Source organism: Pinus tabuliformis, chromosome J, assembly GCF_031772625.1.
Source record: "Pinus tabuliformis cultivar Carrire ecotype Pingquan chromosome J, CPIR1, whole genome shotgun sequence".
Classification (NCBI taxonomy): domain Eukaryota; kingdom Viridiplantae; phylum Streptophyta; class Pinopsida; order Pinales; family Pinaceae; genus Pinus; species Pinus tabuliformis.
The window spans coordinates 217,398,704-217,423,179 of NC_142295.1; the positions used below are offsets into that span (position 1 = coordinate 217,398,704).

The window sequence follows — 24,476 nt, forward strand, 5'->3', positions numbered from 1 at the left end:
CAACCCTAATATCCAAAGTGACTGACAGTTGAGATTAGCTCTCAACATTGTTTGAAATTCATCTAATTCACTAATGCATAAACCTTTACATTTCATCAGATTATCTCATTTTATCTTATAAAATTCAATTACTCTAATACTTAAAGTAATGGTTAAGGTTAAGGGTATATTAGGGAACTTCCACACACCTATACACATAGGCTTGTTCATAAGTACTTGCCCAAGCTATTGACATCAACAAATTATGACATATATTGTCCATACAAGGATTTAATAATGATATCATAAAATAAAAATAAAAATAAAAAAATGCTATGTTATTGGAAGCACTATGCCAATTGTTGACATCATTATTTTCATTATTGCATAATGTACTCTATCCAACAATCAAGGCTTAGTTGCAAAACTAACAAAAGTGGAAGTGCATTATTGTAGGACTATTTGATTATAAATAAATATCTCTCCATTGGATATAAATAAACATGAGTGCTTATTGGTTCTCTTGAATTAGATTCCTCTTATCATGAGGAAGCTAGTGTGTCATCCATAGTTATAATATGGAGAACTATTAACACCACTCAATTTAGTTGTCGTTGGTTTAGAAATTGTGAGTGAGGGGTACGCATACCATCAAAGTCTCCTAGGCTATATAACCATCATTTTGAGTACTATATTGCATTCCCAAGCATAAACATTAGCATGCCATTGATAGAACTTGAACATTAATGGGGTCATACTTACCCACTTTCACGGACTTGCACAAGTTATCTTTAGCAATTTTATAGTTATTTTCCATTATAAAAATTGCTATGCAAATTTCCACAAAGAACTAAATATGGTTTTGCTATAATATATTATATAAAAAAATATACGTTCATGATGCTTGAACTTTCTAGAGGTAAATTGTGTATAGGATTTTGAAATGTTCAACATTTTGAATGGACACTTGCATCCATTATTAGGACATATAAAGATGAAACAATTAGATAAAATAATGATGGGGTTAATATTTATAGGGTGAAAATTAATGGATAACCATTGTGAATAATGAGTAAAATAATCAAGAAATTGATGTGAAATATGATTATAATAATTAATGAACCATTGTGAAATAATAATATACATTTGCTGCATTATGAACCTTGTGCTTGGCTAAAAAGCTTATCCAATTCCCTACTCATGGCAAATCATAAATTGGTCAAATTGATAAATATTTCAAATTCTATCTCAAGGAACTTATAGCAAACAAATTCCATAACCACATCTCCAAGACAAAAATTGATGAACACACCCACAAGTTTAAACACCTCATTTGTTTTCACCAAAACCAAATTTTTGCATCAACACCCTATCACTCCTTTCATTGATTTGAAAAGCATTAAAAATTAAAAAAACATTATAATAATTTTAATTTTGAAAATGACTACAAAATTAACCAATTTTGAAAACTCAATATACATTATCTTTGTTATTAAACCTTCTATCTCTTTTACATTCATATAAAATTATTTATTTTATTTTCATTTTATTTCTATCCCTCCCTTATTAGTATTCTTCTTTTTAACCTTATACACTTCCCATTTTTATCTTTTCCCTGTTTGAAAATAAAAAATTTTAAATATGTTTTTCAATTTAATTTATTACTTTACTTCATAATGTAATAAATGACTATTATTTCACAACTCTTTTATTATTTTAATCATTTTAGAACGATTTCTTGATTATATTATTCATTTGTCATTATTATTATCTATTAATTTTTACCTATTCTCAAAACTCTTTTTTATTATTATCTTAACTTAATATGTTTCTGATGAGTAGAGTGCTGACTCAAAACATTCAATATTCCAAAATCTTATATACAATTCATTTCTAAAAGATTCAAGCATCATATTACTAACTATAAAATCCTACACACTCGAATATACATCTATACAAATAAAATGTCCAAAAATAATTATGCATGGTAAATGTAAATAAATCACATTTAAAGGGATTTTCTATTGTTTTTGAAGGGTGATGTTTTATTATATTTCAAATTTTAATAGGGATTTTCTGTTGTTTTTGAAGGGTGATGTTTTATAACCTATCCGATGCACCTAGGAGCTAGTTATTATATTTCAAATTCTAATATTGATGGTGATATATATTTAAAGTAAAAAAAAATTGAGCTTTGGGATTTCAAGGAGGATATTAAACTAAGTTGGTTTCATGACATGTATACATAATACAAAGTCACGATGCATACTCTCTCTATACATGATATAGATCAACATATTTCTTTGTATAGATCTAAGTTAGTTTAAATTTATTTTATTTTTGAATTTAATAAGTATTAGGGAAGATTAAAAAAATTAAGTATAGTAGGTCAATGTTTAGAAGATTTATAGTTAAAATAAATATAATTTATTATTATTATTATTTTTGTTGAATATGATTTTTTAGTTTTAAAGGTTAGTTCAATCGGTCAAGTTTTTGTTGTTAAGTATCTCATTAATTCGGAGGTTACAGGGTTAATTTTTCTCTATACGCTTGGGGTTAGGTCTATCTAGTTTGATGGACGACGGGATTTGACTCCCTTAGAGATTGATTTTCTTGGATTTTACCATGGATGTAGTGGCTACCTAGTGTCTGTGAACCATCATTAATAAAAATGAGATACAAATTTTCATTTTATTTTATTATAGATAGACATACAAGTTTTCCGTGAAAAATTTGGTCATTCTAGAAAATACAAAATGTCTAGTTTGAAAGTGATAGTGAGTAGATGGGACATTGTCAATGGCCCACGAATATTTGTAATCAATAAATTGTTCATATGTACATATCCTACCCCTCTTTAGAATTGAACATGTTATTTGTGAGGAGAATATCCATGTCCTTAATCATTAAACCCACTTAGATTGTACATTAATAAACATATCATCCTATTAGATTGTAAAAACGCTCACTTCACTAGAAAATAACCCTCAACATAAAAGGTTAACATTTAACATGTATACACATGATCCAATTTGGTTGTAAAAACACCCACTTTGTTGGTAAAAACACCTTTCAACATTAAAAAGCAAGATTTTTTTTTTTTTACCTAAACTAATAAATCCAACATGTGTAAAGTGAACATTTTAAACATAATAATTTTTAAATCATTAACATAAAAATAAAGGTTGTTTTATTCTTGTTGCGTAATTAACATGGAAACAAGTTGTGAGAGTATTACTTGAAATTTCTAAAGATCTAACTCATTAATGAATGAATGGAATTTTAACTTCCACGAGACTAAATATAGTCTATGGGACCACTAGCTTCTCTGTGTTTTATCTTTTGCAATTCAATCCTCTTATTATTCAAATTAATAATGAAGCTGACCCAACCTTATAACAATCCCTTCATTGAAAAGACAATGCCAAGGAACCAATGTTAACATATTGTTGTAATTATTGTGATGTCTCTCAAAGCATCACATTCCAAAATGAAATGTTTTTCCAATTCCACTGCCCTAAAAGTGCAAAGTGGGTGACTTGTGGTCCCATATTTAATCCAACCAACCACAATCAAGTGTGGAGAACACCTCTCCTTTCAACCAATTCTTAAGTCCACACAACTTAGAGCTTATTGAGCCTTCAATATACTACCTATCCTAACTTCTAATCATTTCATATTAAAATTTAAGCAAAAAGATAATGCTACTCCCTTCTCTACATTAAATAAATAGTTTCTTCATGTTCATCCATGCAAAAACCTCTATATATAGGTTCCACTTATCATCGAATAATTGTTAATGCATTTTTGAACTTTTTGTTTGTTTCTGACTTCCGGCTTCTATTATCCATAATGAATTATAAGAGAAATTTTTGGCCAACGGTTTAGAACCAACAAATGTTTTTGACTTAATTTGAGTTTACCAAAAATTTGTGCCATTTATCCATAGTTTAATATTGAGAAGCCAATTTTTGTTATTTTTTATTATTATTTAAATTTATTTATTTGTAAACTGATTGGTTGAGATCTTATTATTAGATCTTTTTGTTTGTTTGTTTAGATTTCATTTTTAGTAATTTTTTCTTTTATAAAACTTCCATATAAGTTCCACTTATCATCAAATAATTGATCAAGTACATTTTAACTTTTTTTATTATTTAATATTTCTTTTAATACTTTTGTTGTTGTTGAGTTAGTTTGTTTTTACCAAAAAAATGTCGTTTATCCATAGGTTAATATAGAGAAGTCAATTTTTGTTATTTTATTATTATATTTAAATTTATTTATAAAGTGATTGGTTGAGGTCTTATTATTAGATCTTTAGTAACTTCTATTTCTATTAGTTACTAATTTTTTGTTTTTTTTTTTTTGTTTTTTTCCCTTTTTATTTAACTTTTGGCTTTTTTTTTCTTCCATTTTTCTATTATTTCTATTTTCATATGAATTATAATTTTTTCTCCATATTTTCTATTTAAAGTGACTTATTATTATATTAAAAACATATTTTAATAAATTTAATTATAGAAAAATATATATATTAATAAGAATAAAACACATTGAGATAAAGAACCGCGCGCTTGAACGCCGCTCTGCAGCTGATCCCCTGTGACTGAGGCCGTCGCCTCGGCCCTGTGGCCGTTTCGGAGGGCTTTGCCTTTCTCCCGCGAGGCGCTTTGATCCTGCGAGGCGCTCTGGTCTTCCTTTGCGGTGCTTCGGCCCTTTGCTTTACTGACTGATTTCCAGGGGCATTTTCTCTGAGCAGACTTGAAGGACTATGTCCGCTGGGACTTGGGTGAGCTCGATTCGATCGAGCTAAGGCTGCTTCAATGGAGTCATCAACGCCCCCCCTTTCTGAAGCCGAGGCTTTTATCAAACTGCTGAATTCTCTTCCAAAAAAGAAAACGACCGAGGTTGCGAAGTTTGTGAAACGTTTGGATGACATCCCTGAGATCTCGCTTCCTCCTGAGAAACCGATTCAGGTCGCCCTTTCTTTGGCTGAGCGTGCTTTGGTTGGACAGTTCACTGGACTCTGGCCCTCCCCCAAAACCACGGAGAGCTGGGTCGCAAGGAACTGGGCGCCGCTGATTAAAGGCAGAGTCACTTCGTATTTTCTGGGGAAGGGATTCTTCCTGTTTGAATTCTCTGAAAAGGAAGATAAGGATCTGATATTCCGTAATGGTCCCTATTTCATGGGCCCTCAGGGGCTGTATCTCAATAAGTGGACGCCTGACTTTGATCCAGCAGTTGACGTCCCCACAGCCGTCCCTGTGTGGGTTAGATTGCCCAATCTGCCAATGCATTGTTGGAACTGGGAGTCCCTTAAGCACATCGGAAACACCTTGGGTAAATTCATTGATCGAGCAAACAGTAAAGACCAATACGACTATGCTAGAATCTGTGTTGAAGTTGACCTTGAGGTCGGTCTGCCTGAGGCAATAAAGATTAGGGTTGGAAGTTGGACGCATGTTCAAAAGTTGGATTATGAGCAGCTTCCGTTCAAGTGCAGGAAATGCCATGTCTACGGCCATTTTGCTAGAGGTTGTCCAAAAAATAGTGAAGCGGAGAAAGGCAAGGAGGAAGGATGGACGCAGGTCAAAAGGACCAAAAACAAAGCCCCTAGAACTGGTAATATCAATGGCAAAGCTCCCCAGGCAGGCTCTGGGCTTCAAACACCTCACATGGAAGAACAAGGAAATAAATTTATACAGTTAAGCTCAGCAATAGAGGATACCCAAGAAATAGAGATGCAGAATGAAGGATCGCCCCACAAAGAGCCCCCCTCGGGACCAAAGCAAGTCGAAAGTAATGCAGACAGAATGGAAGAGATACCCACAGAAGAGGTTGAGGAAGTGCAAGGCTCGGAGGACTCAGAAGAAGAAGGTGAAATAGGAGATTCGCAAACCTCGGCTAGAAGATCATTGAGAGGCCGAAAATCTGCCCGCGAAAAAAGAGAGCAGGAGACTTATAAAGACAAACTCCAAGGAAGCCAACCTACCCTCGAGAAACTCTTGGCTAAAACACCAAAGATGACCAGAAATCAGTCCCAAAGCTCTAAAGGAGCTCTCCATTCCAAAAGCAAGTGATGAAGATCGTCTCCTGGAATTGTAGGGGTATGGGGAGCAAAATAAAAGAAGAAGCCATCAAAAGTCTGATAAGATCCGAATCTCCTGATATACTCCTCATCCAGGAGACTAAAATGGAGGACAAGGCCTTCCTCCATATCGGCAAAAATCTGTGGAAGAGAAGTGAAGGGCAAGCTGTCTCAGCCCGGGGTGCCTCAGGAGGCCTGGGCACCCTCTGGAACGCAAACAAATTTTCAAGGGTTAAAGAGGTCGCCAACACTCATTGGCTGTTCTCAAAGCTGAAACACGTTGATTCAGATGAGACCCTCTGTCTCTTTAACGTGTATGCTCCAGTCAGCGCAGGAGAGAAAAAGATCTGTTGGGATTCCATTAGAGGATTGGCAGATTATGAAGATTTAGCAAACATCATCATTGTTGGGGATCTAAACCTCACATTAACTTTGGCTGAAAAACGTGGAGGAAGCATTGTAAGGGATCCGGCGCGAGAATGGGTTGAGGATCTGCTTCAGGATTGGGACATGATCGACATCAAACCTTCGTCGGGCAAGTACACTTGGTCCAATAAAAGACTCGGTCCGGGTCATATTGCTGCAAGGTTAGACAGATTTCTTGTTCAAAGTACTTTTCTTCTTCTTGGTTTAGAGTCTAGAATGCATATTCTCCCTTGTAGTGTATCTGATCACAGACCCATCAAACTTGATCTTTTGGCCCATATGGATCAAGGCCCTATCCCTTTTAAATTCAGTCCCCTTTGGGTCAAGGAACAGTCCTTTATGCAATTAGTAAAAGATACTTGGAAGCAACCAGTCAATGGCTCTGCCTTCTTTGTTTGGGAGGAAAAGCTCAGGAGAGTGAAAGCTGCATTGAAAACTTGGGTAAAATCCCTTCCTAACCCAGCAGTGGAAAGGAAAAAGATACAAGAATGTCTCGAGATCCATCACCTGAATTCGGAAAATGAAGAGATCACAAAAGAAGTTCTCGACAAGGAGGCGGAACTTCAGCAAAAACTTCTCAAAGCAAGCTCGGCCGAGGAAGAGTATTGGAGGATCAAATCTCGTAGGCTTTGGCTCAAGGCAGGAGATAGGAACTCATCCTTCTTTCACAAGCAAGCCCAAGCTCGGAAAAATTTCAATTCCATCTCCGAAATCAAGGAAGAGAACATCAAACACAGAGATATACAAAGCATAAAAAACGTTGCCTTCCTTCATTTCAAAAATCTGTATAGTGAAAAAGAGGGTCTGGGGCATACTTCAACTTTAGTAAATGAGGTTCCCACTCTGATTTCTGCCAGAAAGAATCAGTTTTTGGAAGCAGAAGTCACTAATAATGAAATCAAAACCGCCCTCTTTGCTATGGAGCCTGATAAGGCCCCGGGCCCAGATGGCTTTACTGCCAGATTCTTGCAGAATTGTTGGCAGATTGTGGAAAAAGATTTATGCAGAATGGTCCGGAAATCTCAAGCTTGTCAGAAAATTGGGGGAAGCACCAATTCGGCTTTCCTGGCCCTTATCCCTAAGGAAAAAGGCGCCAACTCCTTCTCCAGATTTCGTCCTATCTCCCTTTGCAATATAGGCTACAAACTGATAACAAAAGTGATCGCAAACAGACTGAAAACTATTCTTCCTGACATTATTCCTGAGAATCAGGGAGGTTTTATTCAGGGAAGACAGATAGTGGACAATTTTATCCTGGTCCAAGAGGCGATTCACTCAAGCTTGACCCGGAAAGAGAAAGGAATGGTTGTCAAATTAGATCTTGAAAGCGCCTTTGACAAGGTGAGACATAGATTTCTGTTGGATGTCCTGCACAAATTTGGGTTTGGCCTCAAATTTATCAACTGGATCAAGGCTTGTATCAGTGAGCCATGGATTGCCCCTTTGGTGAATGGGAGGGCCACTGACTTCTTCAAAGCCTCTAGAGGGCTGAGGCAAGGGTGTCCTCTCTCCCCCTTGCTCTTTGTCCTCCAAGCTTCTGTTCTCAGCTTCCTCTTGAATAAAAAGCAGTCTGATCAAGAAATAATGGGATTGAACATCGCAAGAGGTGTCAAAAGCATAAACCATGCGCTTTTCGCGGATGACTCTCTCTTGCTGGGTGCTGCCTCCTTGCCCTTGGCTAAAAGATTTAAAGATGTGGTGGATGCCTATTGTGAAGACTCAGGAAGCAGCCTCAATAAAGGCAAATGTCATATCTTCTGCTGGAATGCTACGGCCAGATCGCTTCAAGCCATTTCCAACTGTTTTGGTTTTGCAGCCACCTCTTCTTGGTCATCCTTCAAGTATCTGGGGCTCCCTGTCTTCCAAAAAAGGGCTCTCAGCAGAGACTGGCTGCCTCTGTTGGAAAAATTTAAGTCTAAAATTCAATCCTGGGGATTCAACTGGCTCAATCTAGCAGGTAAGACAGTGCTAATAAAAGTTGTCTTGAACAACCTTCCCATTTATCAGGCTGCAGTTATGATGGCTCCTATTGGCATCACGAGGAAAATGGAGGAATACATAAGAAACTTTTTTTGGAAAGGCGGCAAAGCAAATGAGAAGAGAATCCCCCTATTAAGCTGGGATATAATCTCCTTGCCCAGAATGGAAGGCGGATTGAACTTTAAGAATATCAGTAAGCAAAATATCGCATTGGGTGCAAAACTGTTATGGAGGATAATTGCCCCAAATCCGGGTTGGGCTCAGCTAGCGTTGTGGAAAAAATACTTCCGTGGGCAGAGAACACGCTGCCTGGACAATCCTAATACAACCTCCGGAACGATGATTCATAAATTGTGCGAAAAAGCTTCCGCCTTAATTAAACTTCATGCGCACTGGATTCCTGGAAATGGAAAGCGCATTAAAATCTGGGAGGATCGCATTATGGGCAGTGACCCCCTTGCTGATGATCGCTCTCTGGTTTTGTTGAAAGACTGGATGGACAGAGCTGGTATTAAAACTCTGTGGGACTTATCACATTGGGAGAATGACGATTGGCAGAGATGGGAAAAATTAGAGGTGCCTTTGAATCTTTCCAAAGATTATGCTACCTTTCTCTCCCACTTAAAAGGCAAAGCCCCTTTGAATAGCAGAAAAGCAGACATTCGGGGATGGGGTCCGATCCCTGGGAGTTATTTAGTTTCGCAGGGTTATAGACAACTCTCTCTGCATCCTAATGTCCCGCCTGATCCGAAGCCCTGGCAGGGGATCTGGTCTCAGACAACGATCCCCAAAATCGACTCCTTTTGTTGGCTTCTTTGCCATCACAGAATATTGACCGAGGATAGGCTCCGGAAAAGAGGCTTTATAGGGCCCTCTCGCTGCTCGCTGTGTGGGGAACACGAAGAAAATGCCTCCCATATGATGCTCTTCTGTAAATTTGCTGCAGACCTTTGGAAGGAGGCTTTAAGCCCTTGGAGCATTGACTTCGCTCCCCCTAATCGCTGCTCAGACCTGTTCTCAAACTGGAAGCGTATGTACCCTGGTGGCACTTCTCAGAATCCTCATATCAAAGAAGCCTGGCTCGCCCTTCCCAAATTAATCTGCTGGCACATATGGCTGGAAAGAAATCAAAGGATATTCAGAGACAAGAAGAGCGATCCCAAGATAACCTGGGTAAAAATTAAAAGCCACCTAAAAGACTGTTTGGGAGATCAGCTAGACAGGGCAGATCTTAGTGAACAAGAAGCTGTATGGGGCGCCTCTCTTGATCTCCATTTCATTGATAGAGTCAGGCTCCCCTCTCCGCTAAAACACTGGCAAATCCGTCTTAAGGCTGCAGAATTCGTTGAGTTTTGCATCAAGAAGGCAAGAAAAGTTCTCTTTTTTGACGGTGCAGCAAAAGGCAATCCTGGTATTTCCGGAGCAGGTGGTGTTATTAAAAGCGCAGAGGGCAGAATTGAATCTAGATACGCTTGGGGAGTGGGCTTCAATACCAGCATTCAAGCTGAAGCACTGGCTCTTCTCCAGGGGCTCAAGCTGCTCATTTTTCTGGGTATCAAAGATGCAATTGTATTTGGGGATTCCCAGTCTATTATAAAGGCCATTGTGGACAATTCCTCTCCTTCAGATTTAAGATTATCAAGACTGCTGAGCAGAATTAGATCCCTGATAAATTCCTTTCAGAGTCTGGAATTCCTTCATGTAAAGAGAGACAACAATAAAGAAGTCGATGTTGAAGCCAATAAAGCGGTTCTTCTCCCCCTCGGAGTTCTTCTAAGAGACGGAGATGAAGGCTGGGATCCCATCCCTTAACTGTCTGATTAAAATGTTTTACTGTCTTTTATTGGAGCAGTTTGTTTGTATCTGCAAATTAGGAAAGATAGAGAAAACTACAAGTAATATAGTTTGCAAAATTCGCAGGCTCATTAGTGGGGAAGTCACATGGTTCCTGGCCGAGGAGAAATCTGAGCTCTGCCTACCTCTTTGTAATCTGAATTGAGGCATTCCAGCCAAGAATCAATATATCATCCTAACCGTTTCTGTCAAAAAAAATAAATAAAAATAAAACACATAAAATTATATAAAAAATAAACATATATATTAAAATGTATATATGTTAATATAAACAATATTAATTAATCATATTTTTTAATTTTTAGCAATAACATTCAACAATATAACATTTTATTAGTTGTTTTAATGAAATTTTTGTTTTTATTATATTTCTCGGCAAATATCATGCATTCGATGGTAAGACTACCAAATTAGTAAGTTATTGACCAAATATTAAAATCACTGTCTAATGTAAACATTACACAAACAAAATATTTATTTTTTAAAATACTTCGTTTTGGGTTTTCAACTCTATTGATCATGGTCTTTTTTGGAAATGATTTCATTATACTGACAGATGTGAATAAAAATCAAATCCTTCGGCAAAATGTACAAAGTTCTTACTGGCAACAGTGAATACTCTTGTCACAAATCAGATCCTCCCATGATCTCCGCAGTCGAAATTTACATAGTTCCAGCAACAGGGCCAGTGGAATTCCTCCTCTAGAGGGAAACGTCTGCCGGAATAAAGCTTCAAAGCCGCTTTTTGTTAGGGCTTTGGCACCCAAGCTCAAATTCCCAATTTTCGCTGCATTTAAACAGAATGCGTCAATTGAAAATGCTGGAAGGCATGCAAGAACCTACAAGAAGCTGCTGAAATTATAAACTTATAGTTGGTCCAGGCATTTGAGACCAAATTCTCAGCGTTCAAGGCCTATTTAGCACCGACTCTAAGGGATATGAGCACAGAACATTTGTTAATCGATGTGAGAGTACAGTTGACTTATGAACATGAAAACCATTCTTAATACTCCCATAAATATTTAATTTAGTTCTGTAATAACAATTTAGTTGTATGAAAATGAATAAAGAAGATTTAGGACAAAGTCATGTTTTTATTTTACTCTTTGTGGCAACCCATATAGATCATTCTTTAATGGATTTAGGGTTAATTAGTTCTATGTTGATGATAAATTTATATTATTTTATATGAAATATTATATTCATTAATTTTTTTAACGTTTAGATTATTTAGGTAATTTTAGTTCGATTATGAATTGGAAATCTTATCGCAAGACCGATAGTAAGTGTATTAATGCTAGATGTATTAATGCCCACTGTTTTCAATCATTAATTTATTTTAGATTCAAAATTAAATGAATTAAAGCATGATTATATATGTTTTTCTTATTATACCTGCTACAACAAGGTATAAGTGCAGGGATAATAAGAGCATACTCTCACATCATACAACCACCCAATAAGACTGAAAACTTATTCACAATTACATCAAAATAAGTCATAACCTTACCAGTAAGTAATATCATCTTCAAAATTGTAATATCATCTTCAAAATTGAACTCAAATGAGAATGAAATTCATTAGGAATACAAAACAACCGGTTTTAATTATTCATTCACAACAAACATTGTGTTCTACAATCAAATCAATATCAAACCAAACAAATATGTAATTAGACAACTATAAGTGATACCATGTTCACAACAAAGATTAAAAAAGAATGTAACTAGACAATAGTTAATAGCATGGTCCACTATTTACCCATTAAATCATCTGTATTTAAGTACATATACATAAATTCCATATAAAAAAAACTCATAGAACAAAATTCACATTTCCATATAAAAAAAGAAAACCCATAAAACAAAATTCACAACTCACAACAACACAATGAGTTCTAAACAAATCCAATTATAACTAAAAAATGATTTATGCCAGAAAATTATTATTATTATTATTATTATTAAAAATAATAAATTTATTGATTTAACCAATCAATAAAATCATTTAATGTAAAAGAGGGAATAACTTAGGCTAAGCTTTTGTTCAAATTTGACAGTTCATTCATACTTTTCAAAGTTCAATAATTAAACTAAGCTGGAAACAACCTTGTTATATTTAGTTTAAGTAAGCTATATTTAAATTAACCCACAGTTACTAGCTACTATATAATCCTTGTTTTTATCATTTTTATTTTTATTTTACCTATCTATTATTTATTACTTTGATTCAAGTATGAGCATACCTTCAAAAAAACTTTGTCTCAAAATTAAGTTTAATTATCACCAAGCACTAGCATTTGGATTAAATTGCATGTGTTGTATAAAATCATGTGTCTCATCCAAGTGGCTAGACCCATAAATGAAAAAATTTGACAAAATCTAGAAAAATTGTGATTCCAAACCTAGGACAAGAATTTGCCCCCGAAATTTGCTATGTAGTGTATAAAACCTCATAAAGTGGCAAATTGCGATTTTTTTGGTTATTTTCCTTTGCAATGGTTGGGGATTGAGAGCTAAGTCACTTGCATCGGTTCGAGTTCAGGTTCAGTAATGATTAGGTTGGGTTTGGATTTGATTTTTTTGATGCAGATGAGGTTTACCATTAGTTTTTTCTATATATATTTTCTATATTGTCTTTAAAGTGAAATATAACATAAAATTGTAAGAAATCAACATCAATAAACATTAAAGATGTTATCATGGACTTGGAAATTGCAAGGATATATTACAAGCTTGAGCTATGATATAAGGTTATGAGCTTGAGTTCTGGACTTGGTTCACCATGAGGTTTGATGAGGTTCTCACCAAATTTCATTTTTTTAGGTTCACCAAATTCAAACCTCCAGGTTAAAATTAAGAAAGATTTGTAACATAGATTGAGAGGGAAGGAGTTTATCACCTTCAACTAGCGATTTAAGAGTTAAACAATCATTCTCATCACCATCAAAGATGTTTTCTTAGATTGGGGATTAGTTTCTTTCTATGTACAATTTTCATATTTCCAAATCCTAGGGTTAGAATTCTGCCCTCTAACTAGTTTTTTTTTTTTTTTTTCCAAATTTATGCAAGGTTTTCAAAGTGCATGTTGCTTGCCTCTTATTGTCATTTTTTGATAGATCATAAAGGTTACCAACAAGTTGTTTTTTACTGGCATTCTTTGATAGAAAAAAGTCCTTGTTAATTCTAGGCTCAACTTCAAAGGTAAATATTGCCTTGCCAATATGCCAAAGGTTTTGCACCCATTATGTGGTAGGTGAACCTAAAAATGGGACAAACTAACAAAGATTGACTTGCAAACTATGTGGACAACCCATGATGGGGGTGGGGTGATGCGTTATGTGGTTGAAATAACACCTTGCTAGCATGATAGGGAAGAAGGTTAAAATTTATATTCAATCATCCCTAGTGGTTATGTGAGCTACTCACCAAGCTATTTATGAAAAGGATAAAAAGAAGGAAGAGCCAACAATTGTCAAACTTGAAATTTCCATAGTTGGAGTGGCTAGATCCTAAAGAACCATGAGCATATTTGGGACTAAGGGTAGTGAGAGGGACTATAGGAATCCACCTTCCATGAGGGCCTCACCTTTATTTGTTCCTAGAACCACAGATGGGGCACAATTTCCATCTAATTAATGGTTAAAATAAAGGAGAATCAAGAAGCAAATAAGGTTGTGGGGAGGTGTCACTTCCGGATCAACATACCTTTGAGCATTGCAAAGACCAATCCAATCTTCCAATTAAATTTGATGCTATTAGCCTAGGGTAAAAGCCCCTACCTATGACTCACAATGAGTTATAAGGGCCAATTCTTCAAACAGAAAAGGATGATATCAATACTATGCTGGAGAACTTAAGGAAGTCATGAGAAACCGTTGGATGCACCATGATCTTTGATGATTGGATTTTGGATTGATGAGAAGGGTAGGACCCTCCATTTCTTGGTAAGGATGATATCAATACTAGATTAGAGAACTTAAGGAAGTCATGGGAGATCTTTGGATGCATCATGACCTTTGATGGTTGAATTCTAGATTAATAGGAAGGGTAGGACCCTCCATTTCTTGGTACATTGTCCCAAGAGTGCATGTTTATTAAATATGTTGATGTATCAATGAATAGTATGTGTGGCATTGTTGTGTGAATTGTTGGATGGGCTTATCCAAGAGATAGGTGTGGAACATTTTGTACAACTAGTAACAAATAATGCAACTAATTATGTCATCATTGACAAGTTGTTAATAGAGAGGCACCCCACAGTGTTCTACCCTTGCATCAATTTGATGCTTTAGGATGTGGACAAAAGATGCTTAATCAAGGAGGTCATTGATCTAGCTAAGAGCATCACAAAATACATAAATAACCATGCATTTGCTCTTAGACTCATGAGGAAATTCACAAGAAACAGGGACTTGTTGCATCCTACAATCACATATTTTACTAGTAGCGTCATTCCCCTTCAGTCTATGCACCATTACTAATTTGAAGTGAAGTAGATGTTCATTTCTAATGAGAGGAGTGATAGTGCATTTTGCATTGAAGAGGAAGGAGTGGAGGAAGTGTGCACATCTAGTGAACCTTTGGTAAAAAGTCTTTATTTGATTGATGGGGATTAGCTTGCAACGAACTACTTGCATGAGACCATGGATAGGGCCAAGAAGCGATATGATCTTATTATTTGGAAAAGGTTACCCCTAGACCTGAAAAAAATATGAAGATCTAAGATTTTATCGATGATTGATGGAGTCACTCGGATGCTCCATCATCTAATTCATGTAGTGGTGCTTGTTTTCAATCCCACCTTTTCTTACTCATGTACTTTTGATTTCGATGGCAAGGTTATGGAAGGGTTCCTTACATGTTTTAAGAAGATGGCACTTTAAGGGGAGTTAATATGCAAACTATAATGAATAATTATGGTTTGCATATTAACTTCCCACACCCTCCACCCTCATGAGGGTGGGGAGTGGGTTTGGGGGGAAGGGAATATGAGAGAAAACACAAATCAAGAAGCTCGCAAAACAATTGATCACAAGACAGAGATGTATAAAAACGTCAACAAACTATTTGGCTTTGGTATTGTTGTCCAAAAAAAAGAAAGTTTTGATACAAAGTAAGCCATTAGAATTTAAAATTTAAATTACATGTTTTATTTGAAAGTTACATTATGTTTTCTTTATTTCCCATTTCATATCATAATAAAATGTGATTGAAGTTTCTTTTTTCTTATTTATTGTTGATGAAGGGTGGAGAAATAATGATGAAAAAACACTATTCTTATGGAAATTTGCCTCTTGGGTGTTGAGGCAAATTTGTAATTTGTAATATTTAGATCGTGAGTGCAACGGAAGAATATTTGAAAAAATATTCACAAAGAAGCACAATATGTTAGCAGTTACAGTTATTATATTTTGACCCGCACATTTATGACCCTAAAGGCTCATTAAATTTACTATGGCACCCTTAAATGCTAAAGTTTCAACTATGGATGATATGATTTAAGTCCGCTACAATCTTTGACTGAGGGTGGGGCACCTTTATAAAATCTCTGATATAGACATCATTTCCTTGAAAGAACATTAACATAATGTCTCAATGGACGGTGGAATATGAGACACCCATTATGGTGGAGGCACCTGTGGTTAGAGGAGGAGCAGCGACAGGTGCATGGTGCAGGGAAAGATGACCCACAATGGTTCTAGGAGGAGGAGAATTTTCACACTAAGGAGGGTGATGTGGCAGCCTCAATGCCACATTTTAGTTTGATACACATAAGCCCACCAATTGCTGTTGGATGATGCAAGACCTTATGGCAAACAAACCACAACCCTTTCCCATAAAAGGGGATAGGGAATTGACAGCTCACTGTAAATTTGGTCATTGCAGATGATTCATGATGATGATATACATTTATATATATGATGTCATTTTGTATTGGTTGTCTGGTAATGAATCCTGGATTGGACATCTTTCAGGATTCAGTATTGACTTTGATGTATGATGTGGCATTCATTTATATCAGTGTTTTGATGTATGATGTGGCATTCATTTATATCAGTGTTTTTCCATATGTATGTGCCGATATGCTTATTTGATGTTGCTGTTGGTTTATATTTAAAAAACATTTAAAAATGAATTTATTTTGCATTTTTCAATGTCTTCCCGGTTTGCCAATCTTTTGTTTGAATTTTCAGATACCCTGATGTACAGACCCTCGGCAACTTTTTACTGATGCTGATTTTTTCAACAATGGCTGCACCAGCCTAGCAGATCTGCCATCCTGAGCGAAAAACCACAATGTGGACTCGTCGAGTTATCACTTATGTCAAGAGAGCCACCCCAGAAACTAGCATCCTTTTAACAGATTTTCTGCCAAATCTCCAAATGCAGGATTTATGCTACATGTATTATGAGTCAAACAAATCCAACAAACCTGACCAGCTACAACAATGTTATCATCTATCCTTTGGTTACCAATTTGGTTCAAATTAAGTATAAACAAGCCGATGGCTTACTAAACATCCCAGAAAGTAGGTGAACACAATTAATTGTTTTTACAAGTGAACCAGTTTCACACTTTCCCAATTTCATAAATGAATTTTGGCAGTTGAGTGAACACTAAGCAAAGACGATAACAAGCATTCTAAGAGCAAATACTTTAAGATTGCAATTAGAGACATTATGAGTGTACTTTATCTGTGGAGCATCACCAATAGTCGCCACATGAACAACGTCCCTCCTTGAAATGATGGAAGCGTTTAATATCCCTCACAATAATTTTTCGTCCAACAATCTTGGAAATGAACCTGATAGCCGTGTGGCAGTCACCACAGACACGAAGATTCTTTGAAATTTGGATTTCTGTCCCAGGGCCTGTATTGATAAGCCCAAAAGAAATGGCAAGCCTTTCGCTGTGGCTACGGAGAATCTCTTCTTTCTTCTGCTGCTCAACATCATGTAGCACAGAGCTCGTGTCAGGAACATAACCTATGGACCTCATCTGCCTGTCCAACTGCTCAAGAGTTGCATATATTTTCTCCTTTTGCGAGTGAGATTTGTCACCAACTGTAAATGCATGCATCTTGTTTTTGACTTCAATCCAACTGCATCCTGGAGTTTTCTCCAATTGCTGATCTTTCACCATTTTTCTCACCTTAGCTACGTCATCCCACCTACCAGCTTCCCCATAGATGTTTGACAGCAGCACGTAATTTCCAGCATCGTCAGGTTCTATCTCAAAAAGCTGTCCTGCCACATATTCTGCGAGTGGAACATTGTGATGAATTTTGCAGGCACTGAGCAAGCATCCCCAAACACTAGCATTTGGCTCTAAGGGCATGTTTTGTATGAAATCATGTGCCTCGTCCAGATGGCCAGACCGGCCTAGAAGATCAACCATGCAAGCATAATGTTCCATCCTGGGGGGAATACCAGGATGCCGATTAATCGAATTGAAGTGGCGCCAACCTTCCTCTACAAGGCCTGCATGGCTACAGGCAGACAGAACAGCAGTAAAGGTAATATGATTTGGCTGCACTCCTGCCTGCTGCATTTGTTGAAATAACTGAAGGACAGTTTCACCATGTCCATGACTAGCATACCCAGCAATCATCGATGTCCATGAGACGGTATTCCTTTCAGCCATTTTGTCAAAAATCCGCCGTGCATTACTTATACGTCCACACTTCGCATACATGTCTATAACAGCATTCCCTACAAACACATCTGAATCGAAGCCTTCTTTAACTATAAACCCATGCATCTCTTTACCCTGTCGCAAAGCTGCCAGATTCGCACATGCTGGAAGAATGCTAGAGAAGGTCATTGCATCGGGCTTCTGACCAGAAAACTGCATTTGGCAAAAGAATATCAAGGCCTCGCGGCAGCACCCATTCTGCGCATATCCCGCAACCATCGAAGTCCAGGAGACTACATTTCTCTGAGACATTCTGTCAAATACATGGCGTGCAAACTCCGATTTTTCACATCTACAATACATTGATATCAGGGCATTCCCCACAAAGACATCCGAATCAAACCCAAACCTTATTACGTGAGCATGAATCATTTTACCAGTCTGTAGACCAGCGGGTTCGGTGCAAACCTTGAGAACAAAAGGAAAAGTGAATTTATCAGGAGATATGCCTACCTCTTGCATACGGCAAAAGAGGAAAAGCACTTCGTGGTAGTACCCCTGCCTCGCATATCCTCCAATCAATGAATTCCATGAAAACAACTTTCGTTGAGACATTTCGTCAAACACTTGACGTGCATTCTCCAAACTCCCGCAGGCAACATACATCCCTACAAGCTTGTTCAATAAAAACGAGGTCTGCTCAATCCCACATAAAATGATGCGGGTATGGACTTGCATGCCTTCTTCTAGAGCCTTTGAACTGGCACAGGCCTGCAACATAGAGGCATATACATTAGGGTTTTGTGGAGGTTTTGAATGTTGAAGGACACTAAATACCTCCTTCGGTTGCCCATTTTCACAGATCTCTGTTCTGGCAGTAGAAGTATTAGTATTGCCTTCAGATTTATATTTTCGTTTTTTAAGGTGGGTTTCCTGCTCAAGATTGTTATGCGCGAGTTTGCTGATATTACGCATAAGCTTAACGAACAAGCGCATGGTGGCTTCATATTTCTACCCGCACGAATTACAGTCAGATATATACCATAAGATTGAAGTTTTCAAATAGCCATTAGAACCAATGGTGGTAAAGTTGCAGTGACAACTTGAAACAGAATGGAAGTAGCAAAAGCTTCTAATAAACTCCACTAACAAATAACTGAATCACTTAAAAGTGAGTCGATGACAGCGAGCTAAATCCACATCAATCATAGCACAATGAGCGAGTCATTATCACTGCCAGCTTTCTGAAAGGCAGAGGCTCTTCCCCAGGACTTGACTGAAAGAACCCATGAAAATTGTTTGATGAGAGCAACTATACTCACTGTTAGTTGTGTTTGTTATTGTACTAGGCTGATAATTGTGGGCGTTTGAGATGAGAACGAGAGGCAACATAATATGGAGAGATTGATCTTTTCAGTCCATTAAAGGCTATATGGTAAGATACAGTTTCTTTGTTAAAATTTGGGGGAGCCGACTATTCAAAGCCATTTGTATTGAGAGCCATGCTTATATAGATCGTGTTTTCCTTGCAGTGGTTCATTCCATTCAATTTTCAAAAGAGAAAATATTTGATTAGATTATATGGGGTTCTGTTTTACTTGTGTAATTCAAAGTTGTACTTGATTGAGAGTCATGTCCGTGTAATCCAAACTTGTATTTATTGAGTCATGTTTTATGAGTTAACTTTTATTTACCATGATTATGTTTTATTTAGCAGTTTTTTTTAAATGCAAATGTCTAATAAAGATTGAATGGGTGGATATTGAACTGAATTATGAAAATATATTGTTGGAAATTCAAAGTGGAGTTTTTAGTGAAGATCAGAAAATTTGGTGGATATCGAGTTGAATTATGAAAATATATGGTTGGAAATTCAAAGTGGAGTTTTCACCGAAGAGTAGAAAATGAGGTTAACCCACTTGGAATCTAGAAATGAGTATATTTTGAAGATTGAAGAAGAATTGTGGAGACTCAAAAATGGTGCTTTATGGCTTTATGGCTTTATGGCTCTAGGCTAGTGATACAACACCGAATATTTCTATAAATTTGCTAGTCACTAGAAAATATGAGAGCTATATAGGAATTGAAAGGGAAAGACGATATTCTAGTAATTAAGTAGAATGAGCATGAGAGTGTTGTGATGGAGCATTTTAGTAATTCATTTAAGAAGCTTGATAAGAATTTTCTTTCTGAATTCAGTCCTCTGTGATCCATAATGAATTAAGAAAAGTCTTTTGGTAGAAATCAAGCTTGATCCGGATGACAAGCTTGTGAGCTTCGATGTGGTCTCCCTCTACACTAATATTCCTATCAACGAGGCCATCAAAGTCAACAAGTGCATTATGGACCTAGATACGGCTAATTTAGTTGGTATCTGTCTTACCTCTACTTTCTTTTCATTTGATGGGGAATTCTATGAGCAAAATTGCGATGTTCCCATGGGTTCCCCCCTCTACCCTGTGGTTGCTAATCTATTCATGGAGGATTTTGAAACAAAGGCCTTAGCTTCCTCTCGTCTTTTGCCTAGGATGTGGAAGAGGTTTGTGGATGACACTTGTGTCATCTGGTCCCATGTTAAGGAAGAGTTGGAACTGTTTTTCCTTCATCTTAACAATCTATCTAGTTCCATAAAGTTCACCATGGAATTTGAAAGTAATGGTAGTCTGCCCTTCCTTGACGTCCTCCTCTCAAGGAATGATGATGGCTCTTTTTTCATCGGGTCTTTTGTAAGAAAACTAATACAGAACAATATCTTCATGCTAATTCTCATCATTTCCCAACTCAAAAGCTTGGTGTTCTCAACACCTTAGTGACTAGAGCTTTAAGAGTTTTTGATGACAACCATCTCAATGAAGAGAAAGCACATCTCCTAAGTGTTTTATTTAATAATGGGTATAGTAGACACCAATGTACTAAGCCTTTCCTCGGAGCTGAAAAAGGTCCTAAGGCTAGGAAAGATACCAAGGATCGATTTTTGGGTGTTCATCTTCCTTTTATCCAAGAGACCACTGACAAGATTGCGAAGATCCTAAGGAAGCATAAGGTGGCTTCAACCTTTAGGCCTTTAAATACCATCCAGAGCTCACTTAGATCTGTAAAAGACCCAATGGAACCTAAGAATATGAAGGGTGTTTACGTTATCCCGTGCTCTTGTGGGACTCCCTACATTAGTGAGACATGTCACTCGATTAATCAAAGGATTCGTGAGCATGTCGTTGACATCAAGCATGGCAGGAGCCGCTCCTCTACTTTGGCAAAGCATGCAGATAAATCTAAGCATCACATCTGCATTTAGGAGGCCCAAGTCGTTGCTAGGGTTAGTCATTTCCATCATCGTAAATTGAGGGAGGTCCTAGAAATCGAAAGAAGGCCCAATAATTTGAATAGAGACGATGGTTGGATTATTAGTAGAAGTTGGGTTCCTGTCGTGTCCTCCTAGCTTTTTACGTTTCTTTTTGGGATTTATTTTGTTTATTTATCTGTGTAGGTATTGGTGTCCTTTTTATAGTATTTTTTGTTGGTTTATTCTTAATTAGAGTTTATATTCTTGATCCTTTGTGTTTTCTTAAACATTTTATCATCCTATTCTTTTTTTTTCCACTGGAAAAATCCGTAAACTTTTCATTATAGATGAAAGGTTACATATGTAGATGCATGCCGCATATGCCAAAAGTTCATTGGTATCTCTGTACATTTACAAAATAAATACATATATCTGTTGTTGCATTATACTGCTGTATGGTCGGTATAGTTCAAAGAGTTGATGCCTTATGGCATCCATCTGTTACAAAAATTTACAAAAAACAGTTCTGAGTACTTCTGCTGACATCCTGCTGTTTTGAGATTAAATCTCATGCAGACCCACAGTAGGATATTGTGGGTTTATATATGGGCGATGGTAAAACTTTTGTTCTTGTTGATCCAAAATCTCGGTTATCTCCCAATGTCCTTTCTCCATCAACGCGGCCTCCTTGGAAAGTTTATCAGCATCCTGGTTGTGTTCCCTGTAGATATGAGAAACGGAGATGTGATTAAAGGCTGTCTTGAACTGTAGCACTTCATCAAGTATGTTATTAAGTGTGTGTATGTGGCATGTGGAGATACTGTTGAACCAATTTATAATGATCTGTGAATCCCCGAAGATGTTTATGCTGTTACATTGATGGCTTAAAGCAAAATGGAGCAGATGTCGAAGAGATATAAGTTCAGCGAAGTTGTTGGTCCCGGGCCCCAAGCCAGCCTTGATGAAGTAAGAGTGATTTTCAGATTTGTGCAATATGAACCCACCCCCGCTGCTTTGGACATTGGCAGCCCCGTCGAAGTAAGCCCAAGGAGTTTCCCGATCAATGGAGGGGGGAGGGTTTGGTCTGCGGGATTTTGGAGGAGGCGGATCAGGTAATTCGTTATATGCACTTATGATCCGGGCTTCAATAAGAGGCCATTGTATGGCCTTCTCTTCGAATATCAGCAGGTTCCTTGCTTTCCAAATGGTCCAATTTATGATGATAGGCAGGTTTACAAATTTAGTGCCTTTATGACTGTTGCCCCAATCAATCCATGCATTAATAAGGTCGATACCTCTCCACTCACCCGTGTATTTTATAACCTGTTTTATGTTACTCCAAATTTGAAGAACAGCGTTATAGTTCAGGAAGAGATGCTCTGTGGATTCGTTGGCATTCATGCACAGAGCGCATCTCGTCGGACCGAATTGTGCTCTTCGCATGAGATGCTCACCCGTGGGAACCCTGTTTCTGAGGATGCACCAAGTGAATAATTTTGAGCGAGGGGAAGCAGATAGCTTCCATAAGCTATGCCACCATCATTCAAGTACTTCGGGTTTTCTCTACCAAATGATGTGAACGTATCCCTCTTTTGGTGAGTACCTCCCATTATCCGCCAGGTGCCAAATGATTTCATCCGATCTCTCAGATATTCTGACATGAGATTCCATCAGGGCCGCACAATATTCTCTCCATGCATCGTGCCATCTCTGTGGGAGGTTGAGTTGAGCGGCATTCTTCCAAGCCTGATGGAATAGGTTAGAATGCTCTTGGTCTGCGATTTGTGAGATGACTTTAATTCCTTGGGCAGATAGAAATTGCATCAGTTCTTGTGGGAGCCTGTGTCTCCCTCCACAGCCGCTCCAAGGATCTAATCCAATGCGGACTCTGCTTTCGTTCCCTATTCTCCAAACGATGTTGTTCCTGATCAAAGGGAGAGAATGAAGGAGGGCTTTCCAGATTGAGGAAATGCCTGTCTTGTTCCAAGTTGGGAGCCTCGCCCAATCCAAGATGTTGAGAGGCCAAATGTACTTATGATATGTAATGTTGTCCATAAGCTTTGAGAGGTGAGCAATGCCCATCCCATCTTCGCCGCCAGCACATTTGCAAAGGAAGGTAGATCCTTCAAACCCCAGCCTCCCCATTTCTTTGGCAGGGCAATCGATTTCCATCCAATCCAGGCAAATGTGCGCTTTTCTTTGTTGCCCGCCCAGAGGTATCTGGAGCAGAGCTGCTTGAGCTTTGATAGGATGTTCCGAGGAATCCAAGCGAGGGCCATCCAGAAAACTGGAGTGGCTTCTAGAACAGATTTGATCAAGGTAAGTCTTCCCGCTCTGGATAGATATCTGAAGCTCCAACAAGTAATCCTTTTTTCCACTTTGGTAATCAGCCAAGTCCAATCCGCCACCTTCTGTGTGGTGGGCTTTAGCCAGTAACCCAGATATTTTAATCCCCTGTCCAAGGGCTATGTGGTGAAGGGGAATGCTTGGCGGGCTGCATAAGATTCATTGACCGAAGTATTTACCAAAGTGATAGAGGATTTGGTACGGTTAACCTCCATTCCAGTAGCATGTGCAAATAGCTTCAGAATCCGGCTGAATGTCGAAGTGTCTTGTATACTGCCATCGAGTAAGATAAGGACATCATCTACAAACAACAGGTGGGTAATGAAGCATTCCTCTGATATTTTCAGGCCCCTGAGAGTTCCATCCCTTTTGGCCGAGATGATCAGTCGACTCAAGGCTTCCATAACCAGAAGGAAGAGAAGTGGGGATAGAGGACAGCCTTGTCTCAGACCTCGCTCCGAATGGAAGAAGTGGGAGGCTGCACCATTTATCAGGATACTGTAAGTGGGGGATGTTATGCAAGCCATGATCCAATTGATGAGGGGATGAGGGAAGCCCAAATGTATGAGGATCATCTTGATATAGAGCCAGCTGACTCTGTCAAAAGCCTTGGAGAGGTCGATTTTAAGGAGAATGCTTTTCAGACGTTTAGTCCAGATGGAATGAATGGCTTCCTGTGCGGATCCAATGGCTTCATGAATTTGTCTGTCTTCTAAGAATGCAAATTGCTGGGGGGCAATATGCTTAGACAGGATTGGCCTGATTCTGTTGGCTATAATCTTTGATATGATTTTGTATAAGACATTACATAGGGAGATGGGGCGGAAATCATCAAATGAAGAGGGAGAGTCAGTCTTGGGGATGAGGGCGATGAAA

The 24,476-nt window shown here is 37.7% G+C and overlaps 1 protein-coding gene across 1 annotated transcript; it reads right to left on the reverse strand.

Annotated features, from left to right (window-relative positions):
* Positions 1 to 16,732: 16,732 nt before the first annotated feature.
* On the reverse strand, positions 16,733 to 18,672 carry LOC149226480 (putative pentatricopeptide repeat-containing protein At3g23330). Its single transcript, XM_089377508.1, has 2 exons — positions 18,485 to 18,672; positions 16,733 to 18,323 (listed from the first exon to the last, which is right to left on the reverse strand). Exons 1-2 carry the CDS (start codon positions 18,538 to 18,540, stop codon positions 17,042 to 17,044), a joined length of 1,338 nt encoding a protein of 445 aa, XP_089233634.1. The 5' UTR covers positions 18,541 to 18,672; the 3' UTR covers positions 16,733 to 17,041.
* Positions 18,673 to 24,476: the final 5,804 nt, after the last annotated feature.

Excerpts from the sequence above, each read along its gene's own strand:
- LOC149226480 (XM_089377508.1), bottom strand. The coding sequence starts at position 18,540 with ATGCGAGGCAGGGGTACTACCACGAAGTGCTTTTCCTCTTTTGCCGTA. Across the intron at positions 18,324-18,484 it reads TCTTTTGCCGTATGCAAGAG|ATGTGAAAAATCGGAGTTTG; the intron begins GTAGGCATATCT and ends AATGTATTGTAG.